The sequence below is a fragment of the Carettochelys insculpta genome, chromosome 9 (genome assembly GCF_033958435.1).
Source record: "Carettochelys insculpta isolate YL-2023 chromosome 9, ASM3395843v1, whole genome shotgun sequence".
NCBI classification, from domain to species: Eukaryota; Metazoa; Chordata; order Testudines; family Carettochelyidae; genus Carettochelys; species Carettochelys insculpta.
Window position 1 is genome coordinate 40,371,501 of NC_134145.1, and position 15,857 is coordinate 40,387,357.

Genomic DNA, 15,857 nt, shown 5'->3' on the forward strand with positions numbered 1-15,857 from the left:
CTACCTGTCCCCCAGCTTAGCGTCTTCCGCAAACTTGCTGAGGGTGCAATCGAACCCCTCACTCAGGTCACTGATAAATATGTTGAACAGAACAGGACCCAGAACTGAACCTTGGGGCACTCCACTAGAAACCGACCACCATCCTGACTTCGAACTGTTGATCACTACCCACTGGGACCGACCTTCTAGCCAGCTTTCTATCCCTCTTACCGTCCATTTATCCAATCCACATTCCTTTAACTTGATGACAAGAATATTGTGGGAGACCGTATCAAAAGCTTTGCTAAAGTCAAGATAAATCACATCCAATGCCAAGCCTAGTTACAAAACATATTTAAACACCCACATCCTCATCTTCTCTATTAGTGATTCCAGACTCTTAGAGACTGACTTACTTCTCACTCAGGAATGAATCAGCTTTCATATCACACTCCCCATCAGTGAGCTACTCAATCTGAGGATGTTAATGATCTACCCAGTGGATCAAATTCTGTGATGGGGCCTGGTTACTTGCCACCTGAGTCACAGTCCATGTAGGCAAAGAGCAAGAACTCACAGTTAAAGTGGTAGAGTGTGGATCAAGTACTATAATTGTCAAATTATTTGTTGGAGTACAACATGCACTTGTCACAAATAATATGTTCTTTGTCAGGTGGCTATTTAGAGTTAATTGAGAAGATGAAACTGGTGAAGCATATGCAGCAATGCTTTGTACTTTAGTTCATAGAGAACAATATAATTGAAATACTAAAAAATACATAAGTATACAAGTAAGATAAATTCTTATAAATGTGGTAAAGTGGTTTCCTGACTTGTTCATACATACAGTTTTATATGGTTCGTATTTGTAAACTTATAAATACTATTGAAAACAAGAATGAAAGGAACAGTAGTAAAGAGCAATCTCAGCAGATGGTACTGGGCTAAGCTTCCCACCACTTTGTCTCAGATCTTCCCACTAGCCCAAGAAGCTTAAAAAAAACCTCACACTGTCTGTACATCTGTTCCTATTCCAACCACACACGTCTGGGACTATATTTTATAAGGTGTCAGAAGAACTTGCCATTTGCATCCCAGGAAAGAAGTAGCTTCATGCCGTCCCCCAGTTTTTTAAACTTTTTTAATATATTACTTCTTGTTGTATTTGTAGCCCATTTCATGACATCGCTGTATGGTGGGCTGTTTTAGAAATAAACCATTTTGGCCAGGGCTTGTATTCTGTGAGTTTGACTCTTCCTGCTGGTAGCGTTTCCTGGGAGGGTGGCTGAGCAGCTTCAAAAAAAACTGAAACCATCCTTCATAATGAACTGATAAAAGCCAACATGGCTTTCTTAAGTTCTGATCTAGAGGCCAATGAAAATAAACCAGATGACTTTTGAGAGCTTTGTGACAGGCTTCTAGTTGTTTCTCTTATGCAAGTTTACATACTAGGATTTAAAAAAGTCTTATTTTCATAAATAGTAACTGTACTGGACTGTTGGCAAAATGCTTCCATTCAATTGATGGTGGGTACTCCAGTCCCTTTGGTTATTTAATATTTTCTGAATAAAGACTCAACATCACCATTAGGCTGTGGCTGCTTTTTGCCATTTTCTTGGTACAAAGCAACTGTAAACCCTGATGCTATGAGCCCTGGAGATCTCCCCTGTGGGAAGTAGACGTCTTGAGGCATAGGGCTACTGCAACGACACCTTTGCTCTCCTCAGCATGGACAGGGGAAAATGGGACCTGGCCAGGACACCGTATTTATTTTATTTTTGGCTGCTAGAAAACCCCTGTGGACTGTTGATACCTTCAGGCTTTTCTGAGTCCAGGGAGGTCCAGAATTTTGCAGGCAAAAGGAGGATCTCTTTCGTTCTGTGTGCTAAATCATGTTTCTATTGGACCAAATAATTTATAAGGAGAAAAGAGGATGAACACGTTTCTTTCAAGAATTTCGCTGATCATCATTTAAATGATAAAATGGAGGCCACTCCACAAGAAGTAATGAATGCTTTCCTCTACAAGTTTTTTAAAAAAACACACTGGAAAACTATTAAATCTCAGGTTTTCCTAATGTAATCAGAAAAAGAAGTGCGGATAAATGTTCCATAATATTCGCTTTACAGTAGAGTTTGGCAAGTGATTAATTTATCATGTTCTCATTATCTGTTTAAGGCTTATTGGCGGTGTTTGAGACAGATGTTTTTATTTTAAAATCTCAAGGAGACCGAGTGATTATCCTTTCTGTGCTTGACCTTGTGCTGGAAATACCAGCTGAATACGAGAAAAGCAATAATATTAGTCACTTGGGAGCATGAAGGTTGATAATCAGAAAACTGAAAAGCAATTTTGGTAGTAAGTATTTTAGTTCATAATATTTCATGATATATTAACTGGGCATTGCAAGACCAGTCACCATCAGCCATTGTGATGAAAATAATGAAATTACGCTGAACAGATGACATGTAGAAACTGGATCTGTGTTCCAATAAGGAAGCACAGTCATTTGTGGACTAGCCAAAACAAAACCTGGGCAACAGTACATGATGGATAACACCCATAAATCACAAGAGGAAGTATTGCTCATGCATGTTTCTATTTCTCATTCTTTTTGTACATTTCATGGTGTCATCCTGGCCAGCTTTCTGAGCTCTACATTTGTCTCCTCTCAACACATTGAAGTTTTGTCTCTTTGTAATATTTTGATGCCAGTATGTGAGGCAAGTTGGAGGAGGGGTAAATTACATACTTCCTGTCTTTAGGTTGAGTGGATCCATAAGTATTGTAATCTCAGTCTAGTGCTAGTTGGTTCTATGATACTACTGCTAAAATGATCAACTACAGCAAAATTAGTTACAGAAGTGATTCAAATAGAAACAAGTTCCTTTGAATGCAAGATAGTAACAAGCAGAGGGAATACTTGTTTCTTGATCCTGCTGTTGAATCTGCACAGGGATATACACTTGTTTTTTCCAGAGTCCAACTGAAATCATATGACTCTACCCTTTTGGATCTGTGAACAAAATCAGAGCCTTACAGCAAGTGGACCCGCTGGGCTGGCATCTCTAAATCAATGTATTGTGGCCCAATTCTGACCTCAGCTAGTAGGTACAACACCTATTGAATGTAACAGTAATGGCACCATGTAACTCAAGAGAAGAAGAATAGAAGAGCACAACCACTTAGATACTTGGCTCTGCATATGTCAGCCTTCATCACTGCAGTAATCCTCAAAATTGTAGTTGAAAGCTATCTAAATAGCATTAGACTAATCCTTTGCTTGGTAAAAGGGTTTTTGTGCTGTGGGACAGCAGAAGGAATACTTTACTACCATCCCTTTAACTGTCAGAAGGAATAACGGGTATAATCAAGACACCTTAAAACTTAAATGGCAAATGTAGTGCCCATCTTTAAAAAAGGGAAGAAGGATGATCCAGGGAACTATAGGCTGGTCAGTCTTACATCAGTCCCTGGAACAATCATGGAGGGGCTCCTCAAGGAAGTCATTTTGAGGCACTTGGAGGAGGGAAGAGTGATTAGGAATAGTCAGCATGGATTCATGAAGGGCAACTCACGCCTGACCAATCTGATTAGTTTCTACGATGAGACAGCTGGCTCTGTGGATAGGGGAAAATCAATGGATGTGATTTATCTTGACTTTAGCAAAGCTTTTGATACAGTCTCCCACAATATTCTTGTCGGCAAGTTAAAGGAATATGGATTGGATAAATGGACGGTAAGAGGGATAGAAAGCTGGCTAGAAGGTCGGGCCCAGAGGGTAGTGATCAACAGCTCGATGTCGGGATGGTGGTCGGTTTCTAGTGGAGTGCCCCAAGTTTCGGTTCTGAGTCCTGTTTTGTTGAATATATTTATCAATGACCTGGATGAGGGGTTGGATTGCACCCTCAGCAAGTGTGCGGATGACACTAAGCTAGGGGGAGGAGGTACGCTGGAGGGTAGGGACAGAGTCCAGACTGACTTAGACAAATTGCAACACTGGGCTGCAAGAAATCTGATGAGGTTCAATAAGGGCAAGTGCAGAGCCCTGCACTTGGGCCAGAAGAATCCCAAGCATTGTTACAGGCTGGGGTCCGACTGGCTCGATAGTAGTTCTGCAGAAAAGGATCTGGGAGTTGTAGTGGATGAGAAGCTGGACACAAGTCAACAGTGTGACGTTGTAGCCAAGAAAGCTAATGGCATATTAAGTTGCATCAAGAGGAGCATTGCCAGTAGATCCAGAGAAGTGATTATTCCTCTTTATTCAGCTTTGGTGAGGCCACATCTGGAGTACTGTTTCCAGTTCTGGGCCCCCATTTATAGGAAGGCTGTGGATACACTGGAGAGGGTCCAGTGAAGGGCAACCAAAATAATTAGGGGGCTGGAGAATAGGACGTGAAGAAAGATTGAGGGAATTGGGACTGTTTAGTCTGAAGAAGAGAAGACTGAGGGGGGACTTGATAACAGCCTTCAACTTACTGAAGGGAGGCTGCAAAGAGGCTGGAGAGAGGCTGTTCACAGTGGTCATGGATGGCAGAACACAGAACAATGGTCACAAGTTGTGGTTGGAAAGGTCCAGGTTGAACATTAGCAAAAACTTTTTCACTAGGAATGTGATGAAGCATTGGAATGGTCTACCCAGGTAAGTAGTGGAGTCTCCATCCCTGTTTAAGTCTCGCCTTGACAAAGCCCTGGTGGGGCTGATTTTAGCTACGTCTACACGTGAAGCCTACTTCGAAGTAGCCTATGTCCACACTACTTCGAAGTGCCTTTAAGTCTCAAAATTTTGGGGAGTATAGGCACTTTGAAGTAGTGTGGGCACTTCAAAGTGCCCATGGCCACACACGACAGCACTTCAAAGTTTGACATTTCAAAGTCGCCATGGGGGAGAATTATCCTAATGAAAGTGCTGCGTATGCACTGCCCCTGATTACCCCAATTACCATGCCCCTTACGAAGTTGGGGGCAAGTGTAGACCCAGCCTCTGTGTCTCAATTCTCTGACTGTAAAATGGGGCTAATAGCACTTGCCCTGCCTCATACGTGCTTGTGGGGATAAATACACTAAAGACCGTGAGGTGCGCTGATAGCTAATAGGGCATTAAAATGGATAAAGATTGTGAAAAGAGACTAAGAGCCCAATTTAGTGATTTGTAACACATAGGCACGCTGCTGTGGCTACACAAACTATCACTGACTTCAACAGGGCTCTATACAAGGCCCCTGCCAGCAAGGCTGGGGACTTAGACATTAAGAGCTCTGTGATGTGTTTGTAGTGCTTGCCTGTGTATAGCATAAGATCGTTTTTCTGGATGGTCTGAAAGCAGAATGCTATTATGCTTCTGGAATTGATCTAACTTTTCCTGTAGTTTGAAGAAACAGAATGACCAGTCCAGGTAATCAAGACTTGATTTTTATTAATAAAATTCATATTTTCCCTCTTTGAGGTGACAGTTACAAACTTTGGTTCAAAAAATAAAATAAATTCTGAACAGAAAAAGGTTGACTTTTGAAATCTCACTTTTACACGTATAAAATATCAGTTGGAAATGAGGCAATGGAATCTGGTACCAATTAATTTAACAATTTATATAAGAAATCATCACAAACATTTATTTTCAAGTCTTACATATATTATGAAAAATAATTACAAATGGATTTGCGTTTTAAAGTTAAAATGTGATTCTTACTTCCAGCTACCTGAAGAAAGTTTAGGTGGAAGGCCAAACCAAACTTTTTGCTAGATTTGGATTGTAAACTATAATAGTTTGGGTCAGAAAACAAGCTCTGTAGGTAGCAGTCCCCTCATATTTTGCTTTACAATTAAGTAGAATCATATGACCCAGACATTGTGTTGCTGACCTTAACTTGAAAGAACAGAGCACTCATATGGATGGGATGGGCATACAATATGTGGGTTATCACGTGGCATGTATTATCCAGCTCAGAAGCAAATATTCATCACTGCTCAAATAAAACATATGTAAACACTGCACAAATCCATAAATAGTTGTTTTGAATCAAGTTTTAATATTTATACGGTTCAAACAAGCACAATGAAACAAATTCAGATGAGATTAAAAAGGAATAACTATAACTACCATTGTCTTCACATAGAATTAAACAGATCTCTGCACATAGTCCCCACCCTATCATTTTTCATAGACATTTTCCCCACCCAAAATAGAAACTTGCTTATTTTAGGTATGTACAGGTATCATAAGAAATCCTGGAATCTGAGAAGGAAAATAAAAAGTCTGAGGTAATAGCACCATGGAATACAGCACCTCAGTGGGTGCGTTCACTCTTGAAATTCGTTATCACAAAGTATCAGCAAAGAAGTGTCATTTTGGGTGTCTTGCCAAAGATTCTCCAGTTTTGCCACCTGAAGTTTAGTTGACGACGTCAAATAACAGAGCTTCTCAACATCAATATATACAAAGGGACTTTATTATTCATTGGAAAAATTAAACTGGATTCACTGGAAATTACAGCTTTATTTTTCATAATACATACACAGTATTGACAATATAGTTTTGCAATTATAAAATAAGAGCCAGATGCAATTCAGGGACACATGCAAGTTTTGGAAACGGACACAGAACTAACAGCATAGCACTGTACATAGAATAATTACAGTTTATGAAACATCTCCTTAGCACCTCTTTGATGAAATGGAAGGAGCACCCTGACATTCATTTTTTGCAGCACCAAGGAATCCAAAGGGAGTATTCATAAAGTTAGCCCTAGATTGTCTGTCTCTGCCACACCTTCTTATGTCCCTCATGATTTGCCAAATAAGTTTAAGTCATGTGATTCTGACCCTACAAGGGCAACAAATATTTCCTAGATAAGACATACGTACCCAGCAAGACCTTTTTCTGCACCATCCTTAATCAAAACTTGCATGTGGCATGAAGTGGGTTGGTGGCACCAAGGCACAACTTGTTTGCCTATTTGCTCATTGCCCTATACTTAACCGAGGAAACAGACTGGACCGACTTCAAATCCAAACTTCTGGTTCTGATCACCAAAGTCGTTAATCATCACATCAACAATAGGCACTTGGTCTATCTTAGGTGTATTGATTTCAATCACAGTCTTTGCATAGCCTTTCCTTGACTGTGGAAAGAAAAAGTCAAAATAAAAATGGTTATACAAAAAAGCATCAACATTATAGATCTTTCATGAGTTAAGTTTGTGCTATAGATTGTAATTATAAACAACCAGCCTCCTCTGTATGTAACATTATGCACTAATGCCAGATATTTCTTTTTAAAAATTAGTCTTTATTTTCAAAAAATGTGAATATGAAAGCACTGCCTTTTCAGAAGCAATTGAACAGCATACAAGGCTATGGGCTAAGATGGGTCCTCTCATTGGAAAAATCTGTAAGGCTGTGGTTACACTGGCCCCAACTTTCAGAAGGGGCATGGTTATGAGCCACTTCAGCAGATGCTAATGAGGTGCTGCCATGAACATGAATATGAATATGAATATGAATATGCAGAGCCTCATTGGCCTAATGGTGGCCACATGTGTTTCAAAAGTGCTGCTTTTGAAAAGCACGCTGTGTGTGTAGAGGGGGGCCTTTCGAAAGGACCACTGGACTTTGAAAGCCCCTTCTTCCCAAAACAAAATGGGAAGAATGGGGCTTTCGAAGTCTGGGAATCCTTTCGAAAGGCCCCCTTCTACGCAGGAGGTGTGTATTTTGAAAGCGGCACTTTGGAAATGTGTGTGGCTGCTATTATGTTAATGAGGCTTTACATATTCATTGTAGCACCTCATTAGCAACTGCCGAAGTGGTTCATTACCAAGACCCTTGCAAAAGGTGGGGCTAGTGTAGCCACTGCCTAACAGTTTTAAATTCCTTGGAGAATTCTGAGTTTAACATAAGAACATAAGAACATAAGAATGGCCATACTGGGTCAGACCAAAGGTCCATCCAGCCCAGCATCCCATCTGCCGACGGTGGCCAATGCCAGGTGCCCCAGAGAAGGAGAACAGAAGACAATGATCAAGTGATTTATCTCCTGCCATCCATCTCCTGCCCTTGTTATGAAGGCTAGGGCACCATACTTTATCCCTGGCTAATAGCCATTTATGGACCTAACCTGCAAAAATTTATCAAGCTCTTTTTTAAACCCTAATAGAGTCCTGGCCTTCACAGCCTCCTCGGGCAAGGAGTTCCACAGGTTGACTGTGTGCTGTGTGAAGAAAAATTTCCTTTTATTAGTTTTGAACCTACTACCCATCAATTTCATTTGGTGTCCCCTAGTTCTTGTATTATGGGAAAAGGTAAATAATTTTTCTATATTCACTTTCTCCACACCATTCATGATTTTATATACCTCTATCATATCGCCCCTCAATCGCCTCTTTTCCAAACTGAAAAGTCCCAGTCTCTCTAGCCTCTCCCCATATGGGACCCTTTCCAAGCCCCTAATCATCTTAGTCGCCCTTTTCTGAACCTTTTCTAATGCCAATATATCTTTTTTGAGGTGAGGAGACCACATCTGCACGCAGTACTCAAGATGTGGGCGTACCATAGTTTTATATAGGGGAAGTATGATATCTTTTGTCTTATTATCAATCCCTTTTTTAATAATTCCTAACATCCTATTTGCCTTACTAACTGCCGCTGCACACTGCGTGGATGTCTTCAGAGAACTATCCACTATAACTCCAAGATCCCTTTCCTGATCTGTCATAGCTAAATTTGACCCCATCATGTAGTACGTGTAATTTGGGTTATTTTTTCCAACATGCATTACCTCTCACTTACCCACATTAAATTTCATTTGCCATTTTGCTGCCCAATCACTCAGTTTGCTGAGATCTTTTTGTAGTTCTTCACAATCCCTTTTGCTTTTGACTGTCCTGAACAACTTGGTGTCATCTGCAAACTTTGCCACCTCACTGCTTACCTCATTTTCTAGATCATTGATGAACAAGTTGAACAGGATCGGTCCCAGGACTGGCCCCTGGGGAACACCACTAGTTACCCTCCTCCATTGTGAAAATTTACCATTTATTCCCACCCTTTGTTTTCTGTCTTTTTAACCAATTCCCGATCCATGAAAGGACCTTTCCTCCTATCCCATGACCACCTAATTTACATAAAAGCCTTTGGTGTGGGACCGTGTCAAAGGCTTTCTGGAAATCTAGGTATATTATGTCCACTGGGTGCCCCTTGTCCGCATGTTTATTAACCCCTTCAAAGAATTCTAATAGATTAGTTAGACACGACTTCCCTCTGCAGAAACCATGCCGACTTTTGCCCAACAATTCGTGCTCTTCTACGTGCCTTGCAATTTTACTCTTTACTAGTGTTTCTACTAATTTGCCTGGTACTGATGTTAAACTTATCGGTCTATAATTGCCAGGATCTCCTCTAGAGCCTTTTTTAAATATTGGTGTTATATTGGCCGTCTTCCAGTCATTTGGTACCAAAGTGGATTTAAAGGATAGGTTACAAACCACTGTTAATAACTCCGCAATTTCACATTTGAGTTCTTTCAGAACCCTTGGGTGAATGCCGTCTGGTCCTGGAGACTTGTTACTATTCAGCTTATCAATTAATTCCAAAACCTCCTCTAATGTCACTTCAATCTGAGTGAGTTCCTCAGATTTGTCACCTAAAAAGGCTGGCTCAGATTTAGGAACCTCTGTAACATCCTCAGCCGTGAAGACTGAAGCAAAGAAATCATTTAATCGCTCCGCAATGGCACTGTCTTCCTTGATCACTCCTTTTATATCTTTATCATCCAAGGGCCCCACTGCTTTTTTAGCGGGCTTCCTGCTTCTAATGTATTTAAAAAACATTTTACTATCGTTTTTTGAATTTTTGGCTAGCTGTTCCTCAAAATCTTTTTTGGCTTTTCTTACTACATTATGACACTTAATTTGGGAGTGTTTATGTTCCTTTCTATTTTCCTCACTAGGATTTGACTTCCACTTTTTAAAAGCTGCCCTTTTCTCTCTCACTGCCTTTTTAACATGGCTGTTTAGCCATGGTGGTTCTTTGTTAGGTCTCTTACTGTGTTTTTTTATTTGGGGTACACATTTAAGTTGGGCCTCTAGTATGGTGTCTTTAAACAGTTTCCATGCAGCTTCCAGGGATTTTAGTTTAATTACTCTACCTTTTAGTTTCTGTTTAACTAGCTTCCTCATTTTAGTGTAATTCCCCTTTTTGAAATTAAATGCCAGAGTGTTTGACCGCTGCGGTGTTCTTCCCAACACAGGAATATTAAAAGTTATTATATTGTGGTCACTATTTCCAAGCGGTCCAGTAACAGTTACCTCTTGGACCAGATCCTGCGTTCCAGTCAAGACTAGATCGAGAATCGACTCTCCCCTTGTGGGTTCCTGTACTAGCTGCTCCAAGAAGCAGAGTTTACAGATGCAATAACTGGTGAATCATGTTTCTGGAGTTTTGGGGGTCTCACCCTTATGGAGAGACCAGTAATCCAATTTGGAGATGCCAACTGAGACAATGTGCACTTCCCAGGAGAAAGGGTATAACCTCCTTACAAAGTGTTATAGCAACTGCTTGGAAATTCAAAATACCCAGGACTTTGACAATATGGTTAGATTGTGTACCTTTGTTTATTTTAAAAAAATTAGGCAAACCCTGTCAATTGTGGAAGCCAATATCACCTCCATCATCTCCTCTGGTATTTTACCCAGCCAAAGCCACATTTTGCTCCCATCATTTTAATCCCTCATCTATTTTTCAATCTTAGAGAGACAGGGGGATGTAAAATCTAATGTTATGAGCTTTCAGTGGCACTGCACGCCCCCTAAACATTTTCACTACCTCTCCGAGAATTTCACATATAGATGCCAGGCTATCAGGAGCTATGCAACCCTCCCACCAAAACCCCTAACATAAATAGAAAAAGAGGTACATAATAAAAAAAAGCAGTTATACAATAGAGCTCTGTGGTACTCCATCAAGAGAAGTCATCTGACAGATAAACAAAATAGTACTGTTCAACTGAGGAAGAAAAGAACACAGCCATGTGAGCACCATTCTGTCTATCTCTGTCAGATTTCACACCTGTGTGTACACTGCTGGTGTAGTTCATCAAAATAGATGTAGAAGAATCCGCAGTAGACATGATTTACTTCCCACTGCCAATAAGAGATCCCTGACCAAATACACTTGCAATACAAAAAGCAGTCCTGCAGCACTTGGAAGATTAACAAAATAATTTATTAGGTGATGAGCTTTCATGGGACAGACCCACTTCTTCAGATCTGGAAATTCTGATGTATCACAAATGCCTATGCATCACACCCAGGGGTGAAAGTAAGTGCCTGGACTTACACTTGGGCTCTAGACAAGGTGGAATGGGGAGGGCATCTCTGGGTCCCTGGAAGGAGTGGACCTAGGGGACCAGAACCCAAGCCCAAGCCAGCCTTTCATGGCCTCCAATGCAGTCAGAGGCCAAGAACCCCAGAATTATGGCAGCAGCAGCTGGGAGCCCCAGCTGACAATCCTGAGTGGACCCAACACCTTGTTGGAGAGATGACCAGACAGCTGGTGCACACATGGAACACTCCCAGTGACAATAAGGAGCTGGGACAAGAGTGAACTGGATAGAATCCATGCACTTTACCTTCTGCTTTTCTTTCACTAGAACATGCCATCACGTGCCAACAATGCCCAGATGCTTTGTATATTGGACAGATTTCAAACTCTCTCAGACAAAGAGTTAATGGGCACAAAGACATCAAAACATTCCTGATCCACAAACCAGTTAGTCTACATTTTAATGGAGCGGGCCATTCTGTTAATGCCTTAAGAGTTTGCGTCTTACCGAAGAAGAATTTTCAGTCTGCTTTGGAAACAGAAACTGCTGAACTCCCTTTCATATTCAAATTGGACACATTAACATGTGGCTTGAACCGGGATGCAAATTTTCTGGGACATTATAGGGGCTCTTTTGCATACTTGGCTTAATCTAATTCTTGACTTCCCCCTACCTTGCCCCTCTGCTCCCTGATTTGCTCACCTTGATATTTTTTTTTATGATTTGTCAACTTTGATTACTGTTTTTGGTTCTCTGCGCCTTAAATATTGAGTCTGTTCTGGTCTGGCTATGGTCTGAAGAAATGGGTCTGTCCCACGAAACCTCACCTAATAAATTATTTTATTAGTCTTTAAAGTGCTACTTCACTGCTTTTTTGTTTTGATAATATATAGACTAGCACGGCTCCCTCTTTGTTACTATTCTTTTAGGTAAGTAATGGCCACATGTCAAACTATGCACTGTGGTCACAAGCTTTGGATCCACTGTGTATCTATGAAATCCACCTATCCAAAGTATATTGTTATTATATTCACTATACGTCATCCCCTTGCAGCAGCTAATTTTGGAAAGTTAACCAGCAATGGACTGCTTCCTTTCACAATGCTTATTTTCTGCTGCTTTTTCCCTCACATAACATTTAGAATAGCAAAATAGTTAATTGCAGCACATTGGTACTAACACCATGCATTCATGCCAAACTTTTCTTTGCTATTGCTTGATTTATAATTAATATTTTTCTTGATATTTTTGACATTTAAAGAAATGACTTCTTCACAGTACTTAAAATCAACTAAAATGTCAGAGTATTAAAAACAAAATCTTCAGAGCCTTTCTCAGAAGGAAGCTGGCATGCGACTGAACTAGTTTGACTACTAAGCTTACCTGTCATATTAAAATAGATAAGAATATTTTGTGCCTATACTTACTGCACAGCCATCATGAAGAGCTTTGATGTAAGGATTGTTGTCATAAGACATCTCTTCGTCATTTGATCCTAAGAACCTCAGTGCTTTGTCATGGCTGTCAGATGACACATCATGCCAAGCTACTGACTGATGACAGTTGTAAGTGAAATTTTGTCTGGCAGAGGCACTCAGTAGTTTAAGGAATGTCATTTGAACCATATTAATGGAATTGACTTCAACATCCACATAAGAAAACTGGAAAATCAAAATAGGCACGTGAACATTTGGTTGTTTCCTTCACTGAAGTTTGCAAGTGGAAATTTACTGTTGACATGGAATCACATTAACTGACCTTAATGTAAAAATCATCTGTTACATACTAGATCATTGGTAGATTTTAAAGCACGATCAAGCTATGCATCAGTAAGCTAGTTTTCACTTTACACCAAGAATTGTGACAACCATGTATGTATACATATATCTAGCTGCATCCTATTTGCAAGAAGCAAAGAATCATCTCCAAAACCTTCTGTGATCTTGTACAGGTTGAATCTCTGCAGTCTGGCACCTCTGGGATCTGACTGGTGTTGGATCAGAGAATTTGCCATACTAAGAAAGATCAATGCAGAGTGCCAGCAGGCCTCCATAGGCAGGGCAGAATGGGTGTAGGGGGTGTTGCAGCATCTCTAGCCTTGTACCCAGCATGGCCTGTCAGCCATGCTGCCATTTAGTGTCCTAGCTACTGTCCCAGGTCTATATCTTGGGTGCCAGCCCCTCTGCTGCTGCCTGGAGTTCTGGCTGTCAGCCTGGATGTCAACCTCTCATCTAGGATCCCAGCAGCCAGCCTCAGGTCCTCACTACTGGCCCTTTGCCTGGTGTCCCAGCTATTGGCACCAGGTCCTAGAGACTGGCTATGTGGCTTTGCGCCTGGCCCCAGTCCAGGTTTCTGCAGCCATCCTGTCTCTTCCCTGACTCTTTCCTGAGCATGCTCCACCTCCACTCCTCCCCTGCCCTCCTGGAGTGTGAACTCCACAAACAGCTGATTTGTGGCACTCGGGAAGTGGTTGGAGGGAGGCAAGGAGTTGGTAGGGGCAAGAAATATGGAGAGATGGGACAAGGGGAAGCTTGCACCCATTAATATTTCTCCGTGGATGCTCCAGGCCTGGAGCATCCAGACTCCATGACTATGCCAGATGGATGTTGCTGGACCAAGGAGTTGCTGTCTACAGGGATGTTGCTGGACCAAGGAGTTCCTGTCTACCGAGGATTAACCTGAAATAGCAAGTTCTTCTGGAATGTAGGTTCTCTTATATACTATTTTTGTTGTGTTTGTCCATCCATCTGTCGGTCTAGGCAAGGTTCTAACATGTTCCCCCACAAACCATGGTGGCCCCAGCCCCTCCCCTGGCCAGCACAGGGCTCGGCCCAGCCCCCCACCCCCATGGAACCCCCTCCTGCCCCATGCCAGCCTCAACCCCTTCCTCGGCCAGTGTGAGGCCCAGCCCATGCCCCCTTCCACACCATGCCAGCCCCACCTCTTCCCCAGCCATCAAGGGGCCTGTCCCATACAGTTTGGATGTGTATTACAAGTTTCTGTCTAGAACTTTCTTCCAGCCCAACTTCCACTTGCAAGCAAAGTTGCAACCAGGCCTCTAGTGTTTGTTATATTGAGTATGCATAAATGATGCTACAGCTTATCTTCATTTACCTGGAGGACTCAAGATGCTCTGCACAGGGCTGGTGGTATTATGACAGCTATCAGAATGCATTAGTCTGTTCTGTAGTTAACCATGGGCAGTTTTGCTACATTTAAAGTATGATACATAGGAAACCACAGGATAGGCACAGGGCAGCTGTCCAATGCACAAAACACCACCTAAGTGCCCTTATGTATAAAGGAGAAAATGTTGAGGATGCACAAATTTCTTTCTGTATTATATGGTCAAGAAAACTCCGTGAAAGTTGACCTTTGAGAGTACATGGCTGGTTTGTGACTTATTATACATTGAGGTGACTACTTACCAGTTTGCCTCGCTTGAATTCACTAAACCAGGCTCCCGGGTTCTCCTTTGGCCAAGATGAGATTCTTACCTGTTGCAAAGGAGCAGAGAATGTGAGTATTTACAATGGAAGGCTAGAAAAAAACATTTTCTCGTAAAAATGCAAAATAAATTCTCCTTCTGGGATATCAACCTATTTTAACTGTTCTTTGGAGTTATATGGAGATACATCTATATTTGATTTATTCAATTCCCTAGAACTGGATACTTTGCTTAGACACATAAAATACCTGCAGATTAATTGCTTCAGACCAACTGAACTGAATTAAAGATGACAGAATAATTTCTGTTCATAAGCTGTACAGAGCATGAAGTGGAGATACCTGAGATCAATTCAGATAAGTTATTGGGGTAAAATGAACCAGACTGGATTAATTAGGACCTGCACTGATATGACTACATTGATTTATATTCCTTGTCTTGATAGGCTTTTTGAGAGCCAGCTTCTTCACTGGCTGCAATTTCAGCAGCCATTTATACTTGTGGATGTGAAACACTCTCAGTTCACAAGAGTGTTTGTCAGCCACTTTGCTCAGGGGAAAGACAGTAGAGAATCAGACACTACCATTTATCTTTTAGGTGTCAGATTGAACTTTGTGTTCATTAGAAATAGGTGAATAGCCATGTCATATCCTGAACAGAAGGAGACATTGAATTAGGAAGCAGGCGAATAAAAAAGTACATTTGTGCAAAAGGAGGCAAAAAGTGGCTATTTGTTAACTTTTTGTATCATTTCATTTCCTTACTCATGTTTATGCAAATGAAATGCAATAATTAGCCTGGAAGACAACCAGATAAATGAAAGTATGACACTATAATTGTTTCTGTTTAGTTCAATATTGCAACAACATGGCAGGAACTGTCAGCAGTCAACCCAAAACACAAATTGTTACTCACTCCTTCAGATTTCTTATCTGGGTAGATGCAAGTTTCACCACCTGCTGTGAAATTACAGTACACTTTGAAGGAGTCTCCAGAGCAGCCTTGATTAGGATCAATCCAATATTCACCTAAAACGAACCAGAGAGAATTAACTTAAGATAATGATTTATTTTGAAGCCATATTTTACTGCCATCTGTTGCTGCTCTGAAAGT

The 15,857-nt window shown here is 41.1% G+C and overlaps 1 protein-coding gene across 1 annotated transcript in view; it reads right to left on the reverse strand.

Annotated features, from left to right (window-relative positions):
* Positions 1–6,201: 6,201 nt before the first annotated feature.
* The window catches only part of COL11A1 (collagen type XI alpha 1 chain), a 274,848-nt gene continuing 265,192 nt past the window's right edge, over positions 6,202–15,857 (reverse strand). The window contains exons 64-67 of the mRNA XM_075002237.1: positions 15,660–15,772; positions 14,725–14,793; positions 12,724–12,957; positions 6,202–7,100 (exon numbers count right to left, since the gene is read on the reverse strand). Of these exons, the coding sequence (XP_074858338.1) occupies positions 6,954–7,100; positions 12,724–12,957; positions 14,725–14,793; positions 15,660–15,772 (563 nt within the window). The 3' untranslated portion in view covers positions 6,202–6,953. The remainder of the gene's footprint in view (positions 7,101–12,723; positions 12,958–14,724; positions 14,794–15,659; positions 15,773–15,857) is intronic.